At 41.2% G+C, this 23,621-nt stretch overlaps 3 protein-coding genes and 2 long non-coding RNA genes across 6 annotated transcripts; all 5 read right to left on the bottom strand.

Annotated features, from left to right (window-relative positions):
• Positions 1 to 992: 992 nt before the first annotated feature.
• On the bottom strand, positions 993 to 4,227 carry LOC146702909 (uncharacterized). 2 transcript variants are annotated; one of them, XM_085465975.1, is made up of 3 exons: positions 3,713 to 4,226; positions 2,455 to 2,499; positions 993 to 2,362 (listed from the first exon to the last, which is right to left on the bottom strand). In XM_085465975.1, the coding sequence occupies exons 2-3, from the start codon at positions 2,492 to 2,494 to the stop codon at positions 1,629 to 1,631; spliced, it is 774 nt and encodes a 257-aa protein (XP_085322101.1). In that variant the 5' UTR covers positions 2,495 to 2,499; positions 3,713 to 4,226; the 3' UTR covers positions 993 to 1,628. The 2 variants fall into 2 exon arrangements, with proteins under 2 accessions (XP_085322101.1, XP_085322102.1); XM_085465976.1 differs by having other exon boundaries at positions 2,455 to 4,227.
• A 1,522-nt stretch (positions 4,228 to 5,749) lies between these two features.
• On the bottom strand, positions 5,750 to 7,489 carry LOC146702908 (uncharacterized). Its single transcript, XR_014921916.1, has 3 exons — positions 6,679 to 7,489; positions 6,465 to 6,595; positions 5,750 to 5,970 (listed from the first exon to the last, which is right to left on the bottom strand). It is a non-coding gene; the product is annotated as an uncharacterized LOC146702908 (long non-coding RNA).
• A 2,539-nt stretch (positions 7,490 to 10,028) lies between these two features.
• LOC146702907 (uncharacterized) lies at positions 10,029 to 13,102 on the bottom strand. The gene is made up of 3 exons (XM_085465974.1): positions 12,737 to 13,102; positions 11,477 to 11,521; positions 10,029 to 11,384 (listed from the first exon to the last, which is right to left on the bottom strand). The coding sequence occupies exons 2-3, from the start codon at positions 11,514 to 11,516 to the stop codon at positions 10,663 to 10,665; spliced, it is 762 nt and encodes a 253-aa protein (XP_085322100.1). The 5' UTR covers positions 11,517 to 11,521; positions 12,737 to 13,102; the 3' UTR covers positions 10,029 to 10,662.
• A 1,658-nt stretch (positions 13,103 to 14,760) lies between these two features.
• Positions 14,761 to 17,032, bottom strand: LOC146702906 (uncharacterized). The gene is made up of 3 exons (XR_014921915.1): positions 15,704 to 17,032; positions 15,490 to 15,620; positions 14,761 to 14,995 (listed from the first exon to the last, which is right to left on the bottom strand). It is a non-coding gene; the product is annotated as an uncharacterized LOC146702906 (long non-coding RNA).
• A 2,027-nt stretch (positions 17,033 to 19,059) lies between these two features.
• Positions 19,060 to 22,168, bottom strand: LOC146702905 (uncharacterized). Its single transcript, XM_085465973.1, has 3 exons — positions 21,792 to 22,168; positions 20,532 to 20,576; positions 19,060 to 20,439 (listed from the first exon to the last, which is right to left on the bottom strand). The coding sequence occupies exons 2-3, from the start codon at positions 20,569 to 20,571 to the stop codon at positions 19,694 to 19,696; spliced, it is 786 nt and encodes a 261-aa protein (XP_085322099.1). The 5' UTR covers positions 20,572 to 20,576; positions 21,792 to 22,168; the 3' UTR covers positions 19,060 to 19,693.
• Positions 22,169 to 23,621: the final 1,453 nt, after the last annotated feature.

Here is a 23,621-nt window from a genome sequence, read left to right as displayed (position 1 = left end):
GCAGGCAAGGTGTTCACATAGTGCACAACTTCAGGTTTTTGATTTCTATATGATGAATTCTGCATTATTAAGTGATAAGAACAAGTAATCTGATGTCCTGTAATGATTATGACGCTATAATTTGAGATACAATAAAAGAGTAAAGTTTTTGTACAAAGTATCGGAGCAGTATCGTCGATACCACCCTGAATTTTACTTGGTATGGGATCGGAAAGGAAATCAGTGGTATCACACATCACTAGTGATCAAATGTCAGGCCAAGCTGGAACTGATTCCTGTCTTCTGTAACTTCTACAACACTGTCCAATAGAGACACGTGAATGAAATGCAGCGTCATTAAAAACACTGATGATCTTTATTTAAAAATGTAATACATTTACATCTGAATAAACTTTTAGGCATTACGCTGACGGAGGGATGGATGGACCATGAATGCTTTCTCATCCTTCTTGTCATGCACCATGGAAGTGTCTGAGGGGCTTTTCCACTTGGAATGGGGATACTGTGTCCACACTTCAGAGGTGGAGTTTCCAGCATCTCACCTGGGCCTCATCTGCAAACAATCAGCAGGAGGGCTTCTTAAACCAGCGCTGCCTGCTACTCCTCGCCAGTTTGTTCTGCCATCTCCAGTGGTAACTAGGCTTCCCCTCTGCTCCAGTTCTGGCGTGCTCCTTCCCTGTGTTTAACCTTGTTTTCCCTGTGTTTAGGTCTCCTCTGCCAACGTACTCATCCTACCCTCAAACTCCCTTACCCGTCCAGCAACTTCTTCTCCCTCTGTTGCAGAATTCCCGTTGGATTGTTCCCATCAGGAGCCAGGTGTTCAGTCTCTCGATAGCTTTTCCTCTGGTTCCTGCTGTCTGCTGACACTCCTAGCTCGAGCCACGTTCTCCATTCCCTCTCTAAAGTCTCATAAATAGTTTAACCATGTGCATTGAATCTGCATTTGGGTCTAAGCTTTCTATGCAGGGAAGAAATCATCACAGTGACATCTATTTAATTTTCAATTCAATTTTATTTAAAGAGCGCCAAATGACAGCAACAGTCACCTGAAGGCGCTTTATATTGTAAGATATACTTACAAAGAAAACCCCAACAATCATATGACCCCCTATGAGCAAGCACTTTGGCGACAGTGGGAAGGAAAAACTCCCTTTTAACAGGAAGAAACCTCCAGCAGAACCAGGCTCAGGGAGGGGCGGCCATCTGCTGCGACCGGTTGGGGAGGGGCAAGGAAAATAGTATAAAGACATGGAACAGAGACAGAGGTTAATAACAAGTACCATTCAGTGCAGAGAGGTCTATTAAACATAGTGGGTGAAGAAGAAACACCCAGTGCATCATGGGAATCCCCCGGCAGCCTAATGCTGGGCATACACTGTGCGATTTTTGGCCCATTTTGAGCCGATTTTTCAGTCGTGCGATCGTTTTGGGGATCGTCCCGAGTTTGGCCTTGATCAAACTTCTCACCCCTGCGAGTCAATCCTACAGTTTGATCAGGAGCCGAATAACGCGACTGAAAAATCGCAGCACAGTGTATGCCCAGCTTATTGCAGCATAGAGGATTCAGGATCACCTGAGTAGGCCATCAGATTACTGAAAGGATACTGAAAAAACCTGTCGAAGTAGTCTTAGTCTTCATTGCTGCTGGTCGACTCAATTGAACACCTCTGAAGTTTGCACACAGGCAAGTATTGCTCTTCTTCCTCAAAATCCTCTCGGGAACGCTTCCTCGAGCCTCCAGTTTCATGTTCAAGCTCTTCGTGCGCATCTTCAAATACTTCAGAGTCATCATCGCTCCATCTCATTCTTTTGTTTGCTCCTAAATCTTCTTCATCCCTCTCTCTAGACCTCTTCCTGGAAACACCTGGCTGAGGGTCCTCTTCTGGGATGTACTGGCGACCATCCATGCGGCCTTCAAATGCCTCCTCATTTTCAATGCCACCAACATTGAAAATGATCACAACCACAGCATCCCCGTGCTGTTCATCGTTGTCACCATTGGCATTATTGTCCCTCACATGAATATTTTGAACATCGTCGTCGCCGTCGCCGTCGCCGCCGTCATTGTCGTCATCATCGTCGTCGTCGTCACCGTCGTTGTCGTTGTCGTCGTCGTCGTCGTCGTCGTCGTCGTCGTCGTCGTCGTCGTCATCGTCGTCGTCGTCATCGTCGTCGTCGTCATCGTCGTCGTCGTCATCGTCTTCGTCCCCGTAAAGGTAATTGTCATATTGTGCCAGTACTGAAGCTATTAGCTCATCTAGAAAGCAACAATATTCATGGAGAGCGCGATACAGTCTGTTCAGGAAGCCATTAGCAGGTTCCTGATCTCCATTTGCCAACATTCGTGGGTTAACCTGTTGGCCTGCAAGATCATTAAATCTTTTAATTAACATCCATAACTATCTGCTGAAAATCTGTTTTTCATCAATTTCAAGACTGAGTACATGTGCTTACCGTTTTGGTTATTTTGTGGTCCGTCTCCACTTGCACTCATTTTGACTACAAGGAACACAAAACAACAATGATCACTAAACCTCAACCCAGAATGTTCAGAGAATTTGCTTTTTTTGTGATGACTTTAGGCTGCGTCCAAACGTACACGGCTATGTTTGAAAACGGACGTTTTTCCTTTTTCGTTTAAAAAAAAAAAATCCAGTCCACATGTGCAGTTTTGAAAAAATATCTCCTTCCACATCTAAACACTAAAAACAAAGTGAAACGCTGTCAAGAACACGCCAAATCTTAACCGTGTAGAAATGTTGGCCAATCAGAAGTCTAGAAGCCTGGGTGGGAAAACCTCATAAAACCTTACGTACTTCTGAGAAGTTTTTGTCTTTTTCTGGAAAAGCAGCTAATTTTGTGTTACTTTCACGTGCCTTCATCGTTTCAAATGTTAATAACTAAAGACAGACTCACAACTTTGGAATGGACTAAATGCATACAGCATACATAAATGTCATTTTTTTAAATTACATTTCTTCCAAACCGACGTCAGGATTTGGGTTGGGAGAGCGTCTGTGTTGAATGTAGAATCCACGTCTGATGTAAGCGTGTAAAAACTGCAGATACTAAGATTAACAGACACAGTATGTTGTCTACATCTGCCATTGTAGAAATTGATCTCACGTAAACAATAACGTGGCCACAGCGTGACTTCAACAGCGGCGCACACTTTTGACATTGCCTGAGTAAATGTCCGTTTTCCTCGTCCACACCTGAACACAAAAACGTGCTTTTTAAAAATCTCACCTTTCAGTGACTCAATCTGCTGTTTAGGTGTGGACGAAAGGCCCAAATGCAGAGACAAAGCTGCGCTTTCAAAAATAGCCGTGTACATGTGCACGTAGGCTCAGTTTCTCAGAAATTCTAATAGTTTGTTTGAGAACAAAACTTACGTCTTCTCTATTTTCCTAAATGAACAAAATAATCTGAGAAATAATCGTGTTAAAAAGAGCTTCTGTCACTCTAAGATATGATTAAGAACATTTTCTAATTTATGTATCATTTGTCAAATATTACATCAGCTGACAAATAGTTAAGTCTTCATTTGTTTTCCTGAATAATAGATCCACATCATCCTCTCTATGATGGAAAATATAGTCTAGTCTTGCACAATGTAAAGTACATAAATACTGTCCTGGCAAGCAGGGAAATCAGGCTTTATATATTTAAGTAAATGATCTTGAGTTTATAAACTGAAATTTGAGCTTACTTTAGTTCTTGGTAGATTACACAGCAGTTAATCCTCAGGGAAACGTCCAAATGTCACTAAATAGTGGTCTGCTTTCATTCGGTTGCAGTGTCTCTTCAGTTTTGTGTTCATATGCTGATGTTTTCATTCAAACATGCTTAAATGCTGTGATGTCACTTTAGCAGCAAAGACTGCGGAATGTGCAGAGATTCTTTTGACATCAAGTTGTTTGCTCAGATTTTGATATCTTTTAAATGGAGACAAAACAAAACGCTATGGCAACAAAACAACAAGCTGTTTCCAGTGCTTAATATTTAACATGTCTTTGTTATAAATTTTATTTGTACAAATCTGTGATGTTGATGTGCACAACGTGGGATTTAGACCTCGGAGGGTTAATCAACAAATCACGAAAAATTAGGTTTAAATTTCTGTTCATGACGGTGCAGATTTCTGACATTTTGTGTACTTGAAGCATTTAACAATTTGATTGTTTTCTAATAAAAACTGTGTGAAACTCAAGTTAGAACTGTGTTTGTAAATGAACCGTCCCATGTTGTGTAGCTTTCTGGATTTTATACTTATTGGGCTACATATTAATTTACTATACAGGCTATACAGTAGATAAAATCTAAACTCACATGTTTTATGTAACTAAAGTGTTTAATCATGTGGGCTACAGACAGTAATCAAGTTATGGACTGTATTGATATGAAAAACATGCATACTTAGTGCATTTGAATCATTTTAACCATATGTAACCACCTGCATGTCATGGTCCTGGGACTTCTACCTGGTTTTTTGTGTGTCTTGTATTGTTGTTGTTTGATGTCAGCTTTAGGGTCCCTCGGTTGTTCTGTTAAGATGTTGCTTATTTGATTTCCCCTCGTGACTTTACCCCCTGTGTGCCCCCTCTGTGTATCTGCCAGCCCCCATGCCTCGTTTCTCCTCCTTGTGTTTTATTCCATGTTTTCCCAGCCCGCTATGTCTGTGTTCTCTTCCAATCTGGTCTGCGTCTCTGTGTGCTTCCTGTTTTACTTTGATAGTCTCCCGTCAGTGTTGTGTTACTCCTGCCGTGTCTCGTTATGATTATCAGTGTCGCCTGTGTTCCCCGTGTGCTCCCACTTCCCTCGTTAACCCTCTGTGTATTTGTGTCCACGTCTCCTACATTACCTACATAATAGAGCTATAATAAATGTTTGTTTGGGGTTTTTTTAAGTACAGAAATCAGCTGCTAAAATAATTGTTTTGACTTTTTGGGAATGCTTTACGGTCTGTTCTGTAGGAACGCTGAATTAATATATTGACTGTCTGGCCCCTTCTGGCTATTTAATAGTTGCTGAAGGAGATTTTGTTCATCCCCAGCTAATCTCATCCATATTTATATAAAATCTAGCATACTCCACACCACACAAAGTCAGAAGCCAGTTAAAATCTGTATGTGGTACCTGAGGCGGTGCTGCACTGACCAGTTGTTTCTGGCTATTTGCTGGTTCAGCCTGCCTATCACTGCAACTCTTGGCTCTTATTGGTCAGGCTGGTGTGTGTGTGTGTGTGTGTGTGTGTGTGTGTGTGTGTGTGTGTGTGTGTGTGTGTGTGTGTGTGTGTGTGTGTGTGTGCGTATTGTAAAGACTTGATTCCCACAGTCCAAGTCAGGGTTTTAAAATGCGTTGCTGTCTCCATCCAGCATCAAAGCTGCATTGAAATTTCCTTCAATGAAATTTTGGCTCAAAGAAAAACAGTGTTGTTACTGTCAATCTCCAGTTAAAATAAAAGTGTAATTAAACCAAACGAAAGTAATGTACTAATGCTGGTCAAGACATTACCTGTAGCTGAGTGACATTTCCTCCAATTTCTGTTGGTGTCTGCAGTTTCCACTGGGGCTTAGTGTCACCTCTACTGCTACCCGACTGCACCACCATCCTCCACATTGCTATGCGTCCATTGGTGGTGCCAGCTGCTAGGATTTCTGAGTGTTGCAGAATTTTTAAAAAAGCAACGAGTTTTTTTTTTTTTAACCTATGCATTTGCAAACATTCAGGAATATGGTGATGGGAAAGAAAAAGCTTCTTTTCATTTACAATTCTGTGCAAACTTTTGCCTTTGCCTGCACAGTATGAAACACAGTTGATCATCTCTCCCCTCTCATATCCCAGAGTCTCATCAAGAGACAAAACATAGTTATGTAGCACGTAGCATGTAGAGAAGTTTCTTGATGGAGCCCTCCACACTGAGAAGGACACTCGTCTTACAATACTCATCCACACTATGGACTTTACCTATATGCATAAGACATGGGATTAAAGATGAAATAAGTGGAATATCTGACAGCTCAAACCACAAAGTGTTCATATTTATTAAAGATCAGACTGGATTCTGGATCAATAGCATTATAGCTTGTTGTATTTTCCCCTTTCTGGAGACTCCCACAGGATTACTGCTTCACAGAGGCAAAATACACTTTTGATATAATTTTCAACAAGTCTGCTGGATTAATCAGACTTTCTAAAACCATGAACACTTTTCTCATACTGTTCTTCGTAACTGTTCAAAAATAAAGCAAAGTATCATCAATGCAATTTACAGAACAAACAAATAAAATAAACAGCCTTTATACATTGAGGGCTGTGACTGCAGAAGACTGCTGGCCTCAGACAAAATTATACAAGGCAATGAAAAAACAAATTGTGTCTTAAAGAAAGTATGGTCAAATGCATTGAAAATAACAAATGATTTAATTTTCCAAACTCCAACAGGAATCACAAACTCCTACCATCTGCAGTGCAGATAAAGAATCCAAGTCCCTCCTGTGGCCCCATCTTCAGAGGTGCCCCCTTCCAGCTAAACTTGTCCAGCGCACGCTCATCTCCTCTCACAGATGCTCGAGCTAGCATTGCCACATCACTATAATAAAATACAAAAAATAGTATTTGATTAAAAAAATGTCATACTCTTCCACTTGATATGGGACTTCGAAGGCTGCTTACTCTCCAGGTGTGGACGGTCTGAAGATGCAGCAAGTTAAAGGTTTCTTGTATTCATGTTTTACAAGGTGGTTTCCATGAAGTCTCCCTCTCGCATCCACCTTCCATACTGCCAAAGCTCCAGACTGTCAATAACAATAATAACAGTAATAGTTAACAGTTAATTTGCCTAGCACTTTCAAAACAGTTACAAAGTGTGTTAAAGAACACAATAAAATCTTAGTTAAAAACACAAAAGAAAAGTTCAAAGAGTTAAAACACGAAACGGTTTGTTTTCTTTTTGCATTGAGCCAGGCTGCACGGACAGCTAAGAGTGTCTGATGTGCAGAATGCAGGCAGTGACTTGGTTCATAAAAAGTGACCAAATCTGTAACAAGGCTTGTACCCATGTATCGTATACCCAAAAGGTTGTGAGGAGGAGAATGATGATTTATTTCTTTGAATTTGTTATAAGTCTGGCAGCTGAGATTTAAATGAGCTGGAGGTGAAAGATGGACTTCTGGCTGAGATCCCAGTAGAAGGAATTACAATTATTCAAACACAATGAGATAAAAGGATTTAATGGGTGTGATAAATGTGGTTGCACTCACCTGTTCACGGCACCTGATGTTAATGAGCAGAAAGGTAGGGTGAGCATGAGGCGAAACCTTCTGTTGACTGCAGCTTGAGCGCAGCTTGAATCATTTTGATGCATCTTTTGGTTTATGTATACTTCTGCACTAAGTTATGCAATAGGCCAATGTTGAAATTTGGCATAGTAAATGGTGCAGTTATTTGTGCAGTCTGTGCATTTGTTTAATGGTTTGAGCCCGTGTGCCGATTTGTACAGTGGACAGTTGTATGTGGAATAAAAGTAGCAAATAGTACAGAGGTGTATCTCATGTGTTTACTGTTGCACGTCATCTGTGTCCTCATGTTTAGCCTGCCGCGGCCGTTGGTTGGAGGAGCCGCAATAGTTTGGAAAGGAAGGAAGCAGTAAGGTCAGTTTCCATTCTGGGTTTTCAGCATTAATAAAGAAACCTGCAACAAGGTGAGTAATGTTTGAGGTCCAAAAGAAATCAACACAGAGAAATTTTTACAGTGCTTTTCTACTCTACCTGAACATTCAAAGCGCTCTATACAGGTTGCCTCATTCACACCTGTTCATAGAAGCCCTTTTTCTGTGCTTTCTACCTAACATTCACACACATTCATACTCTGATGAATGCATCAGAGAGTGACTTGGGGTTAATGTCTTGCCCAAGGACAGTTAGCATGCAGTCTGGAGCAGCCAGGGATCGATCCAAAAACCATCTGATTAGTAGATGACCTGCTCCACCTCCTGAGCCACAGCCACCCCTTTCAGAGGTAAAGAATGATTTAGAAAGTAAGTACAGTAATTTTTTGAGGTGATTTGATTAAAAAAAATCATTTTTGCTTCTAATTACATAATTAAGGTGTAATTACATCTTCCAACAAATTGATACATAAACGTATCATTTATCTACTAAAAATACATAGGAGCTGGCGTCATGTTGTGGAAGCTGCCATCTTGCCCCACCATCATACACTGGCTGAGATGGGCATCGCTGCGCCGCCTTTTCATGTTTTATGTAAGTGGATTTATACATTACTTTGAATTTAAAGATGTCAAATAGCTCTTTCACACTACATATGACTATTTCACATTTGTACATGTATATTTTGGTGATCTCTTTCTCAGTATGTTTTTCTTCTTATGGAAATAAGCTAATTTTAAACCAGTTAATGTTAGGCTCCAGTGTCCTAAGAAATCACACCTTTCCCCTGATAAACAAATTGATTGGATTCTCTCATTGTGTGGGAATTGATTATCAATTACAACTTCAATGAGCCACTTCAAAGAAAGTTTCACCCGCGTGGGCAGCAACAGAAAGTCCAGATGTGGAAACAGAAGGTTTCCACATTAAAATATCGATATTTGAATCATTTTGGGGTAAATTGTAGTTTTTCATTAACAGGAACACAGTGGAAAGAAACTATCATTCAGATTGTCTACATTGGAAAGAACTACTCCCTCTTCCGCCTTTTATAGTCATGTGTGAAATACGGCTGTATAAATGTGTGGCAGCCTGTGGCGTGCGCACTCACAACAATGGCTGAGCGTAACTGGAGTCATGTGCGCACGTATTTTACATCCACAAACAGCCCAGACGTGGTTTGCGATACATGTGGCAAGAAAGTGAGGTGTTGTGGCAACACCACTAACCTTGTCAAACACCTCAAAGTAAATCATATCACAGAATATGACGAGCTTATGTTGAGGCAAACTGAAGAGGAGGAGAAGGACGGGTGCTGCTAGGGTGAGACAGACGTCTCTCAGGGAGTCCTTTAGTGCTGCAGGCAGGCAAGGTGTTCACATAGTGCACAACTTCAGGTTTTTGATTTCTATATGATGAATTCTGCATTATTAAGTGATAAGAACAAGTAATCTGATGTCCTGTAATGATTATGACGCTATAATTTGAGATACAATAAAAGAGTAAAGTTTTTGTACAAAGTATCGGAGCAGTATCGTCGATACCACCCTGAATTTTACTTGGTATGGGATCGGAAAGGAAATCAGTGGTATCACACATCACTAGTGATCAAATGTCAGGCCAAGCTGGAACTGATTCCTGTCTTCTGTAACTTCTACAACACTGTCCAATAGAGACACATGAATGAACTGCAGCGTCATTAAAAACACTGATGATCTTTATTTAAAAATGTAATACATTTACATCTGAATAAACTTTTAGGCATTACGCTGACGGAGGGATGGATGGACCATGAATGCTTTCTCATCCTTCTTGTCATGCACCATGGAAGTGTCTGAGGGGCTTTTCCACTTGGAATGGGGATACTGTGTCCACACTTCAGAGGTGGAGTTTCCAGCATCTCACCTGGGCCTCATCTGCAAACAATCAGCAGGAGGGCTTCTTAAACCAGCGCTGCCTGCTACTCCTCGCCAGTTTGTTCTGCCATCTCCAGTGGTAACTAGGCTTCCCCTCTGCTCCAGTTCTGGCGTGCTCCTTCCCTGTGTTTAACCTTGTTTTCCCTGTGTTTAGGTCTCCTCTGCCAACATACTCATCCTACCCTCAAACTCCCTTACCCGTCCAGCAACTTCTTCTCCCTCTGTTGCAGAATTCCCGTTGGATTGTTCCCATCAGGAGCCAGGTGTTCAGTCTCTCGATAGCTTTTCCTCTGGTTCCTGCTGTCTGCTGACACTCCTAGCTCGAGCCACGTTCTCCATTCCCTCTCTAAAGTCTCATAAATAGTTTAACCATGTGCATTGAATCTGCATTTGGGTCTAAGCTTTCTACGCAGGGAAGAAATCATCACAGTGACATCTATTTAATTTTCAATTCAATTTTATTTAAAGAGCGCCAAATGACAGCAACAGTCACCTGAAGGCGCTTTATATTGTAAGATATACTTACAAAGAAAACCCCAACAATCATATGACCCCCTATGAGCAAGCACTTTGGCGACAGTGGGAAGGAAAAACTCCCTTTTAACAGGAAGAAACCTCCAGCAGAACCAGGCTCAGGGAGGGGCGGCCATCTGCTGCGACCGGTTGGGGAGGGGCAAGGAAAATAGTATAAAGACATGGAACAGAGACAGAGGTTAATAACAAGTACCATTCAGTGCAGAGGTCTATTAAACATAGTGGGTGAAGAAGAAACACCCAGTGCATCATGGGAATCCCCCGGCAGCCTAATGCTGGGCATACACTGTGCGATTTTTGGCCCATTTTGAGCCGATTTTTCAGTCGTGCGATCGTTTTGGGGATCGTCCCGAGTTTGGCCTTGATCAAACTTCTCACCCCTGCGAGTCAATCCTACAGTTTGATCAGGAGCCGAATAACGCGACTGAAAAATCGCAGCACAGTGTATGCCCAGCTTATTGCAGCATAGAGGATTCAGGATCACCTGAGTAGGCCATCAGATTACTGAAAGGATACTGAAAAAACCCGTCGAAGTAGTCTTAGTCTTCATTGCTGCTGGTCGACTCAATTGAACACCTCTGAAGTTTGCACACAGGCAAGTATTCCTCTTCTTGCTCAAAATCCTCTCGGGAACGCTTCCTCGAGCCTCCAGTTTCGTGTTCAAGCTCTTCGTGCGCATCTTCAAATACTTCAGAGTCATCATCGCTCCATCTCATTCTTTTGTTTGCTCCTAAATCTTCTTCATCCCTCTCTCTAGACCTCTTCCTGGAAACACCTGGCTGAGGGTCCTCTTCTGGGATGTACTGGCGACCATCCATGCGGCCTTCAAATGCCTCCTCATTTTCAATGCCACCAACATTGAAAATGATCACAACCACATCATTGTGATCCCCGTGCTGTTCATCGTTGTCACCATTGGCATTATTGTCCCTCACATGAATATTTTGAACATCGTTGTCGTCGTCGTCGTCGTCGCCGTCGCCGCCGTCATCGTCGTCGTCGTCATCGTTGTCGCCGTCATCGTCGTCGCCGTCATCGTCGTTGTCGTCGTCATCGTCGTCGTCGTCGTCGTCATCGTCGTCGTCGTCGTCGTCATCGTCTTCGTCCCCATAAAGGTAATTGTCATATTGTGCCAGTACTGAAGCTATTAGCTCATGTAGAAAGCAACAACAATCACAGAGAGCGAGATACAGATCGTTCAGGAAGCCATTAGCAGGTTCCTGATCTCCATTTGCCAACATTCGTGGGTTAACCTGTTGGCCTGCAAGATCATTAAATCTTTTAATTAACATCCATAACTATCTGCTGAAAATCTGTTTTTCATCAATTTCAAGACTGAGTACATGTGCTTACCGTTTTGGTTATTTTGTGGTCCGTCTCCACTTGCACTCATTTTGACTACAAGGAACACAAAACAACAATGATCACTAAACCTCAACCCAGAATGTTCAGAGAATTTGCTTTTTTTGTGATGACTTTAGGCTGCGTCCAAACGTACACGGCTATGTTTGAAAACGGACAATTTTCCTTTTTCGTTTAAAAAAAAAAAAAATCCAGTCCACATGTGCAGTTTTGAAAAAATATCTCCTTCCACATCTAAACACTAAAAACAAAGTGAAACGCTGTCAAGAACACGCCAAATCTTAACCGTGTAGAAATGTTGGCCAATCAGAAGTCTAGAAGCCTGGGTGGGAAAACCTCATAAAACCTTACGTACTTCTGAGAAGTTTTTGTCTTTTTCTGGAAAAGCAGCTAATTTTGTGTTACTTTCACGTGCCTTCATCGTTTCAAATGTTAATAACTAAAGACAGACTCACAACTTTGGAATGGACTAAATGCATACAGCATACATAAATGTCATTTTTTAAAATTACATTTCTTCCAAACCGACGTCAGGATTTGGGTTGGGAGAGCGTCTGTGTTGAATGTAGAATCCACGTCTGATGTAAGCGTGTAAAAACTGCAGATACTAAGATTAACAGACACAGTATGTTGTCTACATCTGCCATTGTAGAAATTGATCTCATGTAAACAATAACGTGGCCACAGCATGACTTCAACAGCGGCGCACACTTTTGACATTGCCTGAGTAAATGTCCGTTTTCCTCGTCCACACCTAAACACAAAAACGTCCTTTTTAAAAATCTCACCTTTCAGTGACTCAATCTGCTGTTTAGGTGTGGACGAAAGGCCCAAATGCAGAGACAAAGCTGCGCTTTCAAAAATAGCCGTGTACATGTGCACGTAGGCTCAGTTTCTCAGAAATTCTAATAGTTTGTTTGAGAACAAAACTTACGTCTTCTCTATTTTCCTAAATGAACAAAATAATCTGAGAAATAATCGTGTTAAAAAGAGCTTCTGTCACTCTAAGATATGATTAAGAACATTTTCTAATTTATGTATCATTTGTCAAATATTACATCAGCTGACAAATAGTTAAGTCTTCATTTGTTTTCCTGAATAATAGATCCACATCATCCTCTCTATGATGGAAAATATAGTCTAGTCTTGCACAATGTAAAGTACATAAATACTGTCCTGGCAAGCAGGGAAATCAGGCTTTATATATTTAAGTAAATGATCTTGAGTTTATAAACTGAAATTTGAGCTTACTTTAGTTCTTGGTAGATTACACAGCAGTTAATCCTCAGGGAAACGTCCAAATGTCACTAAATAGTGGTCTGCTTTCATTCGGTTGCAGTGTCTCTTCCGTTTTGTGTTCATATGCTGATGTTTTCATTCAAACATGCTTAAATGCTGTGATGTCACTTTAGCAGCAAAGACTGCGGAATGTGCAGAGATTCTTTTGACATCAAGTTGTTTGCTCAGATTTTGATATCTTTTAAATGGAGACAAAACAAAACGCTATGGCAACAAAACAACAAGCTGTTTCCAGTGCTTAATATTTAACATGTCTTTGTTATAAATTTTATTTGTACAAATCTGTGATGTTGATGTGCACAACGTGGGATTTAGACCTCGGAGGGTTAATCAACAAATCACGAAAAATTAGGTCTAAATTTCTGTTCATGACGGTGCAGATTTCTGACATTTTGTGTACTTGAAGCATTTAACAATTTGATTGTTTTCTAATAAAAACTGTGTGAAACTCAAGTTAGAACTGTGTTTGTAAATGAACCGCCCCATGTTGTGTAGCTTTCTGGATTTTATACTTATTGGGCTACATATCAATTTACTATACAGGCTATACAGTAGATAAAATCTAACCTCACATGTTTTATGTAACTAAAGTGTTTAATCATGTGGGCTACAGACAGTAATCAAGTTATGGACTATATTGATATGAAAAACATGCATACTTAGTGCATTTGAATCATTTTAACCATATGTAACCACCTGCATGTCATGGTCCTGGGACTTCTACCTGGTTTTTTGTGTGTCTTGTATTGTTGTTGTTTGATGTCAGCTTTAGGGTCCCTCGGTTGTTCTGTTAAGATGTTGCTTATTTGATTTCCCCTCGTGACTTTACCCCCTGTGTGCCCCCTCTGTGTATCTGCCAGCCCCCATGCCTCGTTTCTCCTCCTTGTGTTTTATTCCATGTTTTCCCAGCCCGCTATGTCTGTGTTCTCTTCCAATCTGGTCTGCGTCTCTGTGTGCTTCCTGTTTTACTTTGATAGTCTCCCGTCAGTGTTGTGTTACTCCTGCCGTGTCTCGTTATGATTATCAGTGTCGCCTGTGTTCCCCGTGTGCTCCCACTTCCCTCGTTAACCCTCTGTGTATTTGTGTCCACGTCTCCTACATTACCTACATAATAGAGCTATAATAAATGTTTGTTTGGGGTTTTTTTAAGTACAGAAATCAGCTGCTAAAATAATTGTTTTGACTTTTTGGGAATGCTTTACGGTCTGTTCTGTAGGAACGCTGAATTAATATATTGACTGTCTGGCCCCTTCTGGCTATTTAATAGTTGCTGAAGGAGATTTTGTTCATCCCCAGCTAATCTCATCCATATTTATATAAAATCTAGCATACTCCACACCACACAAAGTCAGAAGCCAGTTAAAATCTGTATGTGGTACCTGAGGCGGTGCTGCACTGACCAGTTGTTTCTGGCTATTTGCTGGTTCAGCCTGCCTATCACTGCAACTCTTGGCTCTTATTGGTCAGGCTGGTGTGTGTGTGTGTGTGTGTGTGTGTGTGTGTGTGTGTGTGTGTGTGTGTGTGTGTGTGTGTGTGTGTGTGTGTGTGTGTGCGTATTGTAAAGACTTGATTCCCACAGTCCAAGTCAGGGTTTTAAAATGCGTTGCTGTCTCCATCCAGCATCAAAGCTGCATTGAAATTTCCTTCAATGAAATTTTGGCTCAAAGAAAAACAGTGTTGTTACTGTCAATCTCCAGTTAAAATAAAAGTGTAATTAAACCAAACGAAAGTAATGTACTAATGCTGGTCAAGACATTACCTGTAGCTGAGTGACATTTCCTCCAATTTCTGTTGGTGTCTGCAGTTTCCACTGGGGCTTAGTGTCACCTCTACTGCTACCCGACTGCACCACCATCCTCCACATTGCTATGCGTCCATTGGTGGTGCCAGCTGCTAGGATTTCTGAGTGTTGCAGAATTTTTAAAAAAGCAACGAGTTTTTTTTTTTAAACCTATGCATTTGCAAACATTCAGGAATATGGTGATGGGAAAGAAAAAGCTTCTTTTCATTTACAATTCTGTGCAAACTTTTGCCTTTGCCTGCACAGTATGAAACACAGTTGATCATCTCTCCCCTCTCATATCCCAGAGTCTCATCAAGAGACAAAACATAGTTATGTAGCACGTAGCATGTAGAGAAGTTTCTTGATGGAGCCCTCCACACTGAGAAGGACACTCGTCTTACAATACTCATCCACACTATGGACTTTACCTATATGCATAAGACATGGGATTAAAGATGAAATAAGTGGAATATCTGACAGCTCAAACCACAAAGTGTTCATATTTATTAAAGATCAGACTGGATTCTGGATCAATAGCATTATAGCTTGTTGTATTTTCCCCTTTCTGGAGACTCCCACAGGATTACTGCTTCACAGAGGCAAAATACACTTTTGATATAATTTTCAACAAGTCTGCTGGATTAATCAGACTTTCTAAAACCATGAATACTTTTCTCATACTGTTCTTCGTAACTGTTCAAAAATAAAGCAAAGTATCATCAATGCAATTTACAGAACAAACAAATAAAATAAACAGCCTTTATACATTGAGGGCTGTGACTGCAGAAGACTGCTGGCCTCAGACAAAATTATACAAGGCAATGAAAAAACAAATTGTGTCTTAAAGAAAGTATGGTCAAATGCATTGAAAATAACAAATGATTTAATTTTCCAAACTCCAACAGGAATCACAAACTCCTACCATCTGCAGTGCAGATAAAGAATCCAAGTCCCTCCTGTGGCCCCATCTTCAGAGGTGCCCCCTTCCAGCTAAACTTGTCCAGCGCACGCTCATCTCCTCTCACAGATGCTCGAGCTAGCATTGCCACATCACTATAATAAAATACAAAAAATAGTATTTGATTAAAAAAATGTCATACTCTTCCACTTGATATGGGACTTCGAAGGCTGCTTACTCTCCAGGTGTGGACGGTCTGAAGATGCAGCAAGTTAAAGGTTTCTTGTATTCATGTTTTACAAGGTGGTTTCCATGAAGTCTCCCTCTCGCATCCACCTTCCATACTGCCAAAGCTCCAGACTGTCAATAACAATAATAACAGTAATAGTTAACAGTTAATTTGCCTAGCACTTTCAAAACAGTTACAAAGTGTGTTAAAGAACACAATAAAATCTTAGTTAAAAACACAAAAGAAAAGTTCAAAGAGTTAAAACACGAAACGGTTTGTTTTCTTTTTGCATTGAGCCAGGCTGCACAGACAGCTAAGAGTGTCTGATGTGCAGAATGCAGGCAGTGACTTGGTTCATAAAAAGTGACCAAATCTGTAACAAGGCTTGTACCCATGTATCGTATACCCAAAAGGTTGTGAGGAGGAGAATGATGATTTATTTCTTTGAATTTGTTATAAGTCTGGCAGCTGAGATTTAAATGAGCTGGAGGTGAAAGATGGACTTCTGGCTGAGATCCCAGTAGAAGGAATTACAATTATTCAAACACAATGAGATAAAAGGATTTAATGGGTGTGATAAATGTGGTTGCACTCACCTGTTCACGGCACCTGATGTTAATGAGCAGAAAGGTAGGGTGAGCATGAGGCGAAACCTTCTGTTGACTGCAGCTTGAGCGCAGCTTGAATCATTTTGATGCATCTTTTGGTTTATGTATACTTCTGCACTAAGTTATGCAATAGGCCAATGTTGAAATTTGGCATAGTAAATGGTGCAGTTATTTGTGCAGTCTGTGCATTTGTTTAATGGTTTGAGGCCGTGTGCCGATTTGTACAGTGGACAGTTGTATGTGGAATAAAAGTAGCAAATAGTACAGAGGTGTATCTCATGTGTTTACTGTTGCACGTCATCTGTGTCCTCATGTTTAGCCTGCCGCGGCCGTTGGTTGGAGGAGCCGCAATAGTTTGGAAAGGAAGGAAGCAGTAAGGTCAGTTTCCATTCTGGGTTTTCAGCATTAATAAAGAAACCTGCAACAAGGTGAGTAATGTTTGAGGTCCAAAAGAAATCAACACAGAGAAATTTTTACAGTGCTTTTCTACTCTACCTGAACATTCAAAGCGCTCTATACAGGTTGCCTCATTCACACCTGTTCATAGAAGCCCTTTTTCTGTGCTTTCTACCTAACATTCACACACATTCATACTCTGATGAATGCATCAGAGAGTGACTTGGGGTTAATGTCTTGCCCAAGGACAGTTAGCATGCAGTCTGGAGCAGCCAGGGATCGATCCAAAAACCATCTGATTAGTAGATGACCTGCTCCACCTCCTGAGCCACAGCCACCCCTTTCAGAGGTAAAGAATGATTTAGAAAGTAAGTACAGTAATTTTTTGAGGTGATTTGATTAAAAAAAATCATTTTTGCTTCTAATTACATAATTAAGGTGTAATTACATCTTCCAACAAATTGATACATAAACGTATCATTTATCTACTAAAAATACATAGGAGCTGGCGTCATGTTGTGGAAGCTGCCATCTTGCCCCACCATCATACACTGGCTGAGATGGGCATCGCTGCGCCGCCTTTTCATGTTTTATGTAAGTGGATTTATACATTACTTTGAATTTAAAGATGTCAAATAGCTCTTTCACACTACATATGACTATTTCACATTTGTACATGTATATTTTGGTGATCTCTTTCTCAGTATGTTTTTCTTCTTATGGAAATAAGCTAATTTTAAACCAGTTAATGTTAGGCTCCAGTGTCCTAAGAAATCACACCTTTCCCCTGATAAACAAATTGATTGGATTCTCTCATTGTGTGGGAATTGATTATCAATTACAACTTCAATGAGCCACTTCAAAGAAAGTTTCACCCGCGTGGGCAGCAACAGAAAGTCCAGATGTGGAAACAGAAGGTTTCCACATTAAAATATCGATATTTGAATCATTTTGGGGTAAATTGTAGTTTTTCATTAACAGGAACACAGTGGAAAGAAACTATCATTCAGATTGTCTACATTGGAAAGAACTACTCCCTCTTCCGCCTTTTATAGTCATGTGTGAAATACGGCTGTATAAATGTGTGGCAGCCTGTGGCGTGCGCACTCACAACAATGGCTGAGCGTAACTGGAGTCATGTGCGCACGTATTTTACATCCACAAACAGCCCAGACGTGGTTTGCGATACATGTGGCAAGAAAGTGAGGTGTTGTGGCAACACCACTAACCTTGTCAAACACCTCAAAGTAAATCATATCACAGAATATGACGAGCTTATGTTGAGGCAAACTGAAGAGGAGGAGAAGGACGGGTGCTGCTAGGGTGAGACAGACGTCTCTCAGGGAGTCCTTTAGTGCTGCAGGCAGGCAAGGTGTTCACATAGTGCACAACTTCAGGTTTTTGATTTCTATATGATGAATTCTGCATTATTAAGTGATAAGAACAAGTAATCTGATGTCCTGTAATGATTATGACGCTATAATTTGAGATACAATAAAAGAGTAAAGTTTTTGTACAAAGTATCGGAGCAGTATCGTCGATACCACCCTGAATTTTACTTGGTATGGGATCGGAAAGGAAATCAGTGGTATCACACATCACTAGTGATCAAATGTCAGGCCAAGCTGGAACTGATTCCTGTCTTCTGTAACTTCTACAACACTGTCCAATAGAGACACATGAATGAACTGCAGCGTCATTAAAAACACTGATGATCTTTATTTAAAAATGTAATACATTTACATCTGAATAAACTTTTAGGCATTACGCTGACGGAGGGATGGATGGACCATGAATGCTTTCTCATCCTTCTTGTCATGCACCATGGAAGTGTCTGAGGGGCTTTTCCACTTGGAATGGGGATACTGTGTCCACACTTCAGAGGTGGAGTTTCCAGCATCTCACCTGGGCCTCATCTGCAAACAATCAGCAGGAGGGCTTCTTAAACCAGCGCTGCCTGCTACTCCTCGCCAGTTTGTTCTGCCATCTCCAGTGGTAACTAGGCTTCCCCTCTGCTCCAGTTCTGGCGTGCTCCTTCCCTGTGTTTAACCTTGTTTTCCCTGTGTTTAGGTCTCCTCTGCCAACATACTCATCCTACCCTCAAACTCCCTTACCCGTCCAGCAACTTCTTCTCCCTCTGTTGCAGAATTCCCGTTGGATTGTTCCCATCAGGAGCCAGGTGTTCAGTCTCTCGATAGCTTTTCCTCTGGTTCCTGCTGTCTGCTGACACTCCTAGCTCGAGCCACGTTCTCCATTCCCTCTCTTTAAACAAAGTCTTATAAATAGTTTAACCATGTGCATTGAATCTGCATTTGGGTCTAAGCTTTCTACGCAGGGAAGAAATCATCACAGTGACATCTATTTAATTTTCAATTCAATTTTATTTAAAGAGCGCCAAATGACAGCAACAGTCACCTGAAGGCGCTTTATATTGTAAGATATACTTACAAAGAAAACCCCAACAATCATATGACCCCCTATGAGCAAGCACTTTGGCGACAGTGGGAAGGAAAAACTCCCTTTTAACAGGAAGAAACCTCCAGCAGAACCAGGCTCAGGGAGGGGCGGCCATCTGCTGCGACCGGTTGGGGAGGGGCAAGGAAAATAGTATAAAGACATGGAACAGAGACAGAGGTTAATAACAAGTACCATTCAGTGCAGAGGTCTATTAAACATAGTGGGTGAAGAAGAAACACCCAGTGCATCATGGGAATCCCCCGGCAGCCTAATGCTGGGCATACACTGTGCGATTTTTGGCCCATTTTGAGCCGATTTTTCAGTCGTGCGATCGTTTTGGGGATCGTCCCGAGTTTGGCCTTGATCAAACTTCTCACCCCTGCGAGTCAATCCTACAGTTTGATCAGGAGCCGAATAACGCGACTGAAAAATCGCAGCACAGTGTATGCCCAGCTTATTGCAGCATAGAGGATTCAGGATCACCTGAGTAGGCCATCAGATTACTGAAAGGATACTGAAAAAACCCGTCGAAGTAGTCTTAGTCTTCATTGCTGCTGGTCGACTCAATTGAACACCTCTGAAGTTTGCACACAGGCAAGTATTGCTCTTCTTGCTCAAAATCCTCTCGGGAACGCTTCCTCGAGCCTCCAGTTTCGTGTTCAAGCTCTTCGTGCGCATCTTCAAATACTTCAGAGTCATCATCGCTCCATCTCATTCTTTTGTTTGCTCCTAAATCTTCTTCATCCCTCTCTCTAGACCTCTTCCTGGAAACACCTGGCTGAGGGTCCTCTTCTGGGATGTACTGGCGACCATCCATGCGGCCTTCAAATGCCTCCTCATTTTCAATGCCACCAACATTGAAAATGATCACAACCACATCATTGTGATCCCCGTGCTGTTCATCGTTGTCACCATTGGCATTATTGTCCCTCACATGAATATTTTGAACATCGTTGTCGTCGTCGTCGTCGTCGTCATCGTCATCGTTGCCGTCGCCGTCGCCGCCGTCATCGTCGTCGTCGTCATCGTTGTCGCCGTCATCGTCGTCGCCGTCATCGTCGTTGTCGTCGTCATCGTCGTCGTCGTCGTCGTCATCGTCGTCGTCGTCGTCGTCGTCATCGTCTTCGTCCCCGTAAAGGTAATTGTCATATTGTGCCAGTACTGAAGCTATTAGCTCATGTAGAAAGCAACAACAATCACAGAGAGCGAGATACAGATCGTTCAGGAAGCCATTAGCAGGTTCCTGATCTCCATTTGCCAACATTCGTGGGTTAACCTGTTGGCCTGCAAGATCATTAAATCTTTTAATTAACATCCATAACTATCTGCTGAAAATCTGTTTTTCATCAATTTCAAGACTGAGTACATGTGCTTACCGTTTTGGTTATTTTGTGGTCCGTCTCCACTTGCACTCATTTTGACTACAAGGAACACAAAACAACAATGATCACTAAACCTCAACCCAGAATGTTCAGAGAATTTGCTTTTTTTGTGATGACTTTAGGCTGCGTCCAAACGTACACGGCTATGTTTGAAAACGGACAATTTTCCTTTTTCGTTTAAAAAAAAAAAAAATCCAGTCCACATGTGCAGTTTTGAAAAAATATCTCCTTCCACATCTAAACACTAAAAACAAAGTGAAACGCTGTCAAGAACACGCCAAATCTTAACCGTGTAGAAATGTTGGCCAATCAGAAGTCTAGAAGCCTGGGTGGGAAAACTTCATAAAACCTTACGTACTTCTGAGAAGTTTTTGTCTTTTTCTGGAAAAGCAGCTAATTTTGTGTTACTTTCACGTGCCTTCATCGTTTCAAATGTTAATAACTAAAGACAGACTCACAACTTTGGAATGGACTAAATGCATACAGCATACATAAATGTCATTTTTTTAAATTACATTTCTTCCAAACCGACGTCAGGATTTGGGTTGGGAGAGCATCTGTGTTGAATGTAGAATCCACGTCTGATGTAAGCGTGTAAAAACTGCAGATACTAAGATTAACAGACACAGTATGTTGTCTACATCTGCCATTGTAGAAATTGATCTCACGTAAACAATAACGTGGCCACAGCGTGACTTCAACAGCGGCGCACACTTTTGACATTGCCTGAGTAAATGTCCGTTTTCCTCGTCCACACCTGAACACAAAAACGTGCTTTTTAAAAATCTCACCTTTCAGTGACTCAATCTGCTGTTTAGGTGTGGACGAAAGGCCCAAATGCAGAGACAAAGCTGCGCTTTCAAAAATAGCCGTGTACATGTGCACGTAGGCTCAGTTTCTCAGAAATTCTAATAGTTTGTTTGAGAACAAAACTTACGTCTTCTCTATTTTCCTAAATGAACAAAATAATCTGAGAAATAATCGTGTTAAAAAGAGCTTCTGTCACTCTAAGATATGATTAAGAACATTTTCTAATTTATGTATCATTTGTCAAATATTACATCAGCTGACAAATAGTTAAGTCTTCATTTGTTTTCCTGAATAATAGATCCACATCATCCTCTCTATGATGGAAAATATAGTCTAGTCTTGCACAATGTAAAGTACATAAATACTGTCCTGGCAAGCAGGGAAATCAGGCTTTATATATTTAAGTAAATGATCTTGAGTTTATAAACTGAAATTTGAGCTTACTTTAGTTCTTGGTAGATTACACAGCAGTTAATCCTCAGGGAAACGTCCAAATGTCACTAAATAGTGGTCTGCTTTCATTCGGTTGCAGTGTCTCTTCCGTTTTGTGTTCATATGCTGATGTTTTCATTCAAACATGCTTAAATGCTGTGATGTCACTTTAGCAGCAAAGACTGCGGAATGTGCAGAGATTCTTTTGACATCAAGTTGTTTGCTCAGATTTTGATATCTTTTAAATGGAGACAAAACAAAACGCTATGGCAACAAAACAACAAGCTGTTTCCAGTGCTTAATATTTAACATGTCTTTGTTATAAATTTTATTTGTACAAATCTGTGATGTTGATGTGCACAACGTGGGATTTAGACCTCGGAGGGTTAATCAACAAATCACGAAAAATTAGGTCTAAATTTCTGTTCATGACGGTGCAGATTTCTGACATTTTGTGTACTTGAAGCATTTAACAATTTGATTGTTTTCTAATAAAAACTGTGTGAAACTCAAGTTAGAACTGTGTTTGTAAATGAACCGCCCCATGTTGTGTAGCTTTCTGGATTTTATACTTATTGGGCTACATATTAATTTACTATACAGGCTATACAGTAGATAAAATCTAACCTCACATGTTTTATGTAACTAAAGTGTTTAATCATGTGGGCTACAGACAGTAATCAAGTTATGGACTATATTGATATGAAAAACATGCATACTTAGTGCATTTGAATCATTTTAACCATATGTAACCACCTGCATGTCATGGTCCTGGGACTTCTACCTGGTTTTTTGTGTGTCTTGTATTGTTGTTGTTTGATGTCAGCTTTAGGGTCCCTCGGTTGTTCTGTTAAGATGTTGCTTATTTGATTTCCCCTCGTGACTTTACCCCCTGTGTGCCCCCTCTGTGTATCTGCCAGCCCCCATGCCTCGTTTCTCCTCCTTGTGTTTTATTCCATGTTTTCCCAGCCCGCTATGTCTGTGTTCTCTTCCAATCTGGTCTGCGTCTCTGTGTGCTTCCTGTTTTACTTTGATAGTCTCCCGTCAGTGTTGTGTTACTCCTGCCGTGTCTCGTTATGATTATCAGTGTCGCCTGTGTTCCCCGTGTGCTCCCACTTCCCTCGTTAACCCTCTGTGTATTTGTGTCCACGTCTCCTACATTACCTACATAATAGAGCTATAATAAATGTTTGTTTGGGGTTTTTTTAAGTACAGAAATCAGCTGCTAAAATAATTGTTTTGACTTTTTGGGAATGCTTTACGGTCTGTTCTGTAGGAACGCTGAATTAATATATTGACTGTCTGGCCCCTTCTGGCTATTTAATAGTTGCTGAAGGAGATTTTGTTCATCCCCAGCTAATCTCATCCATATTTATATAAAATCTAGCATACTCCACACCACACAAAGTCAGAAGCCAGTTAAAATCTGTATGTGGTACCTGAGGCGGTGCTGCACTGACCAGTTGTTTCTGGCTATTTGCTGGTTCAGCCTGCCTATCACTGCAACTCTTGGCTCTTATTGGTCAGGCTGATGGCACGCTCACTCAGCACAATATGAAATAGAAGAGGACAACAATAGAAACATTAGTGCTGTTAGTCTGCTCCATTATAGCTACAGCGGTATGAAAACTGCCTTTTCATTGTCACTCACTCACTAGTTTTCACCTTCCCAGTTTATCACCCTCTATTTTCAGCATACCCCCTATGTAGCACTATATGGTGTGTGTGTGTGTGTGTGTGTGTGTGTGCGTGTGTGTGTGTGTGTGTGTGTGCGCGCGCGTGTGTGTGTGTGTGCGTGCGTGCGTGCGTGCGTGCGTGCGTGCGTGTGTGTGTGTGTGTGTG

This window comes from Copadichromis virginalis, linkage group LG8, assembly GCF_057382275.1.
Source record: "Copadichromis virginalis isolate Kocher_CV1m ecotype Utaka linkage group LG8, C_Virginalis_male_GT1.1, whole genome shotgun sequence".
NCBI classification, from domain to species: domain Eukaryota; kingdom Metazoa; phylum Chordata; class Actinopteri; order Cichliformes; family Cichlidae; genus Copadichromis; species Copadichromis virginalis.
This window is presented reverse-complemented; position numbering and strand designations above follow the sequence as displayed.

Coding starts and splice junctions, on each gene's coding strand:
- LOC146702909 (XM_085465976.1), bottom strand. CDS start 2,494: ATGAGTGCAAGTGGAGACGGACCACAAAATAACCAAAACG. Junction 2,363..2,454: donor ACCACAAAATAACCAAAACG/GTAAGCACATGT, acceptor ATGATCTTGCAG/GCCAACAGGTTAACCCACGA.
- LOC146702907 (XM_085465974.1), bottom strand. CDS start 11,516: ATGAGTGCAAGTGGAGACGGACCACAAAATAACCAAAACG. Junction 11,385..11,476: donor ACCACAAAATAACCAAAACG/GTAAGCACATGT, acceptor ATGATCTTGCAG/GCCAACAGGTTAACCCACGA.
- LOC146702905 (XM_085465973.1), bottom strand. CDS start 20,571: ATGAGTGCAAGTGGAGACGGACCACAAAATAACCAAAACG. Junction 20,440..20,531: donor ACCACAAAATAACCAAAACG/GTAAGCACATGT, acceptor ATGATCTTGCAG/GCCAACAGGTTAACCCACGA.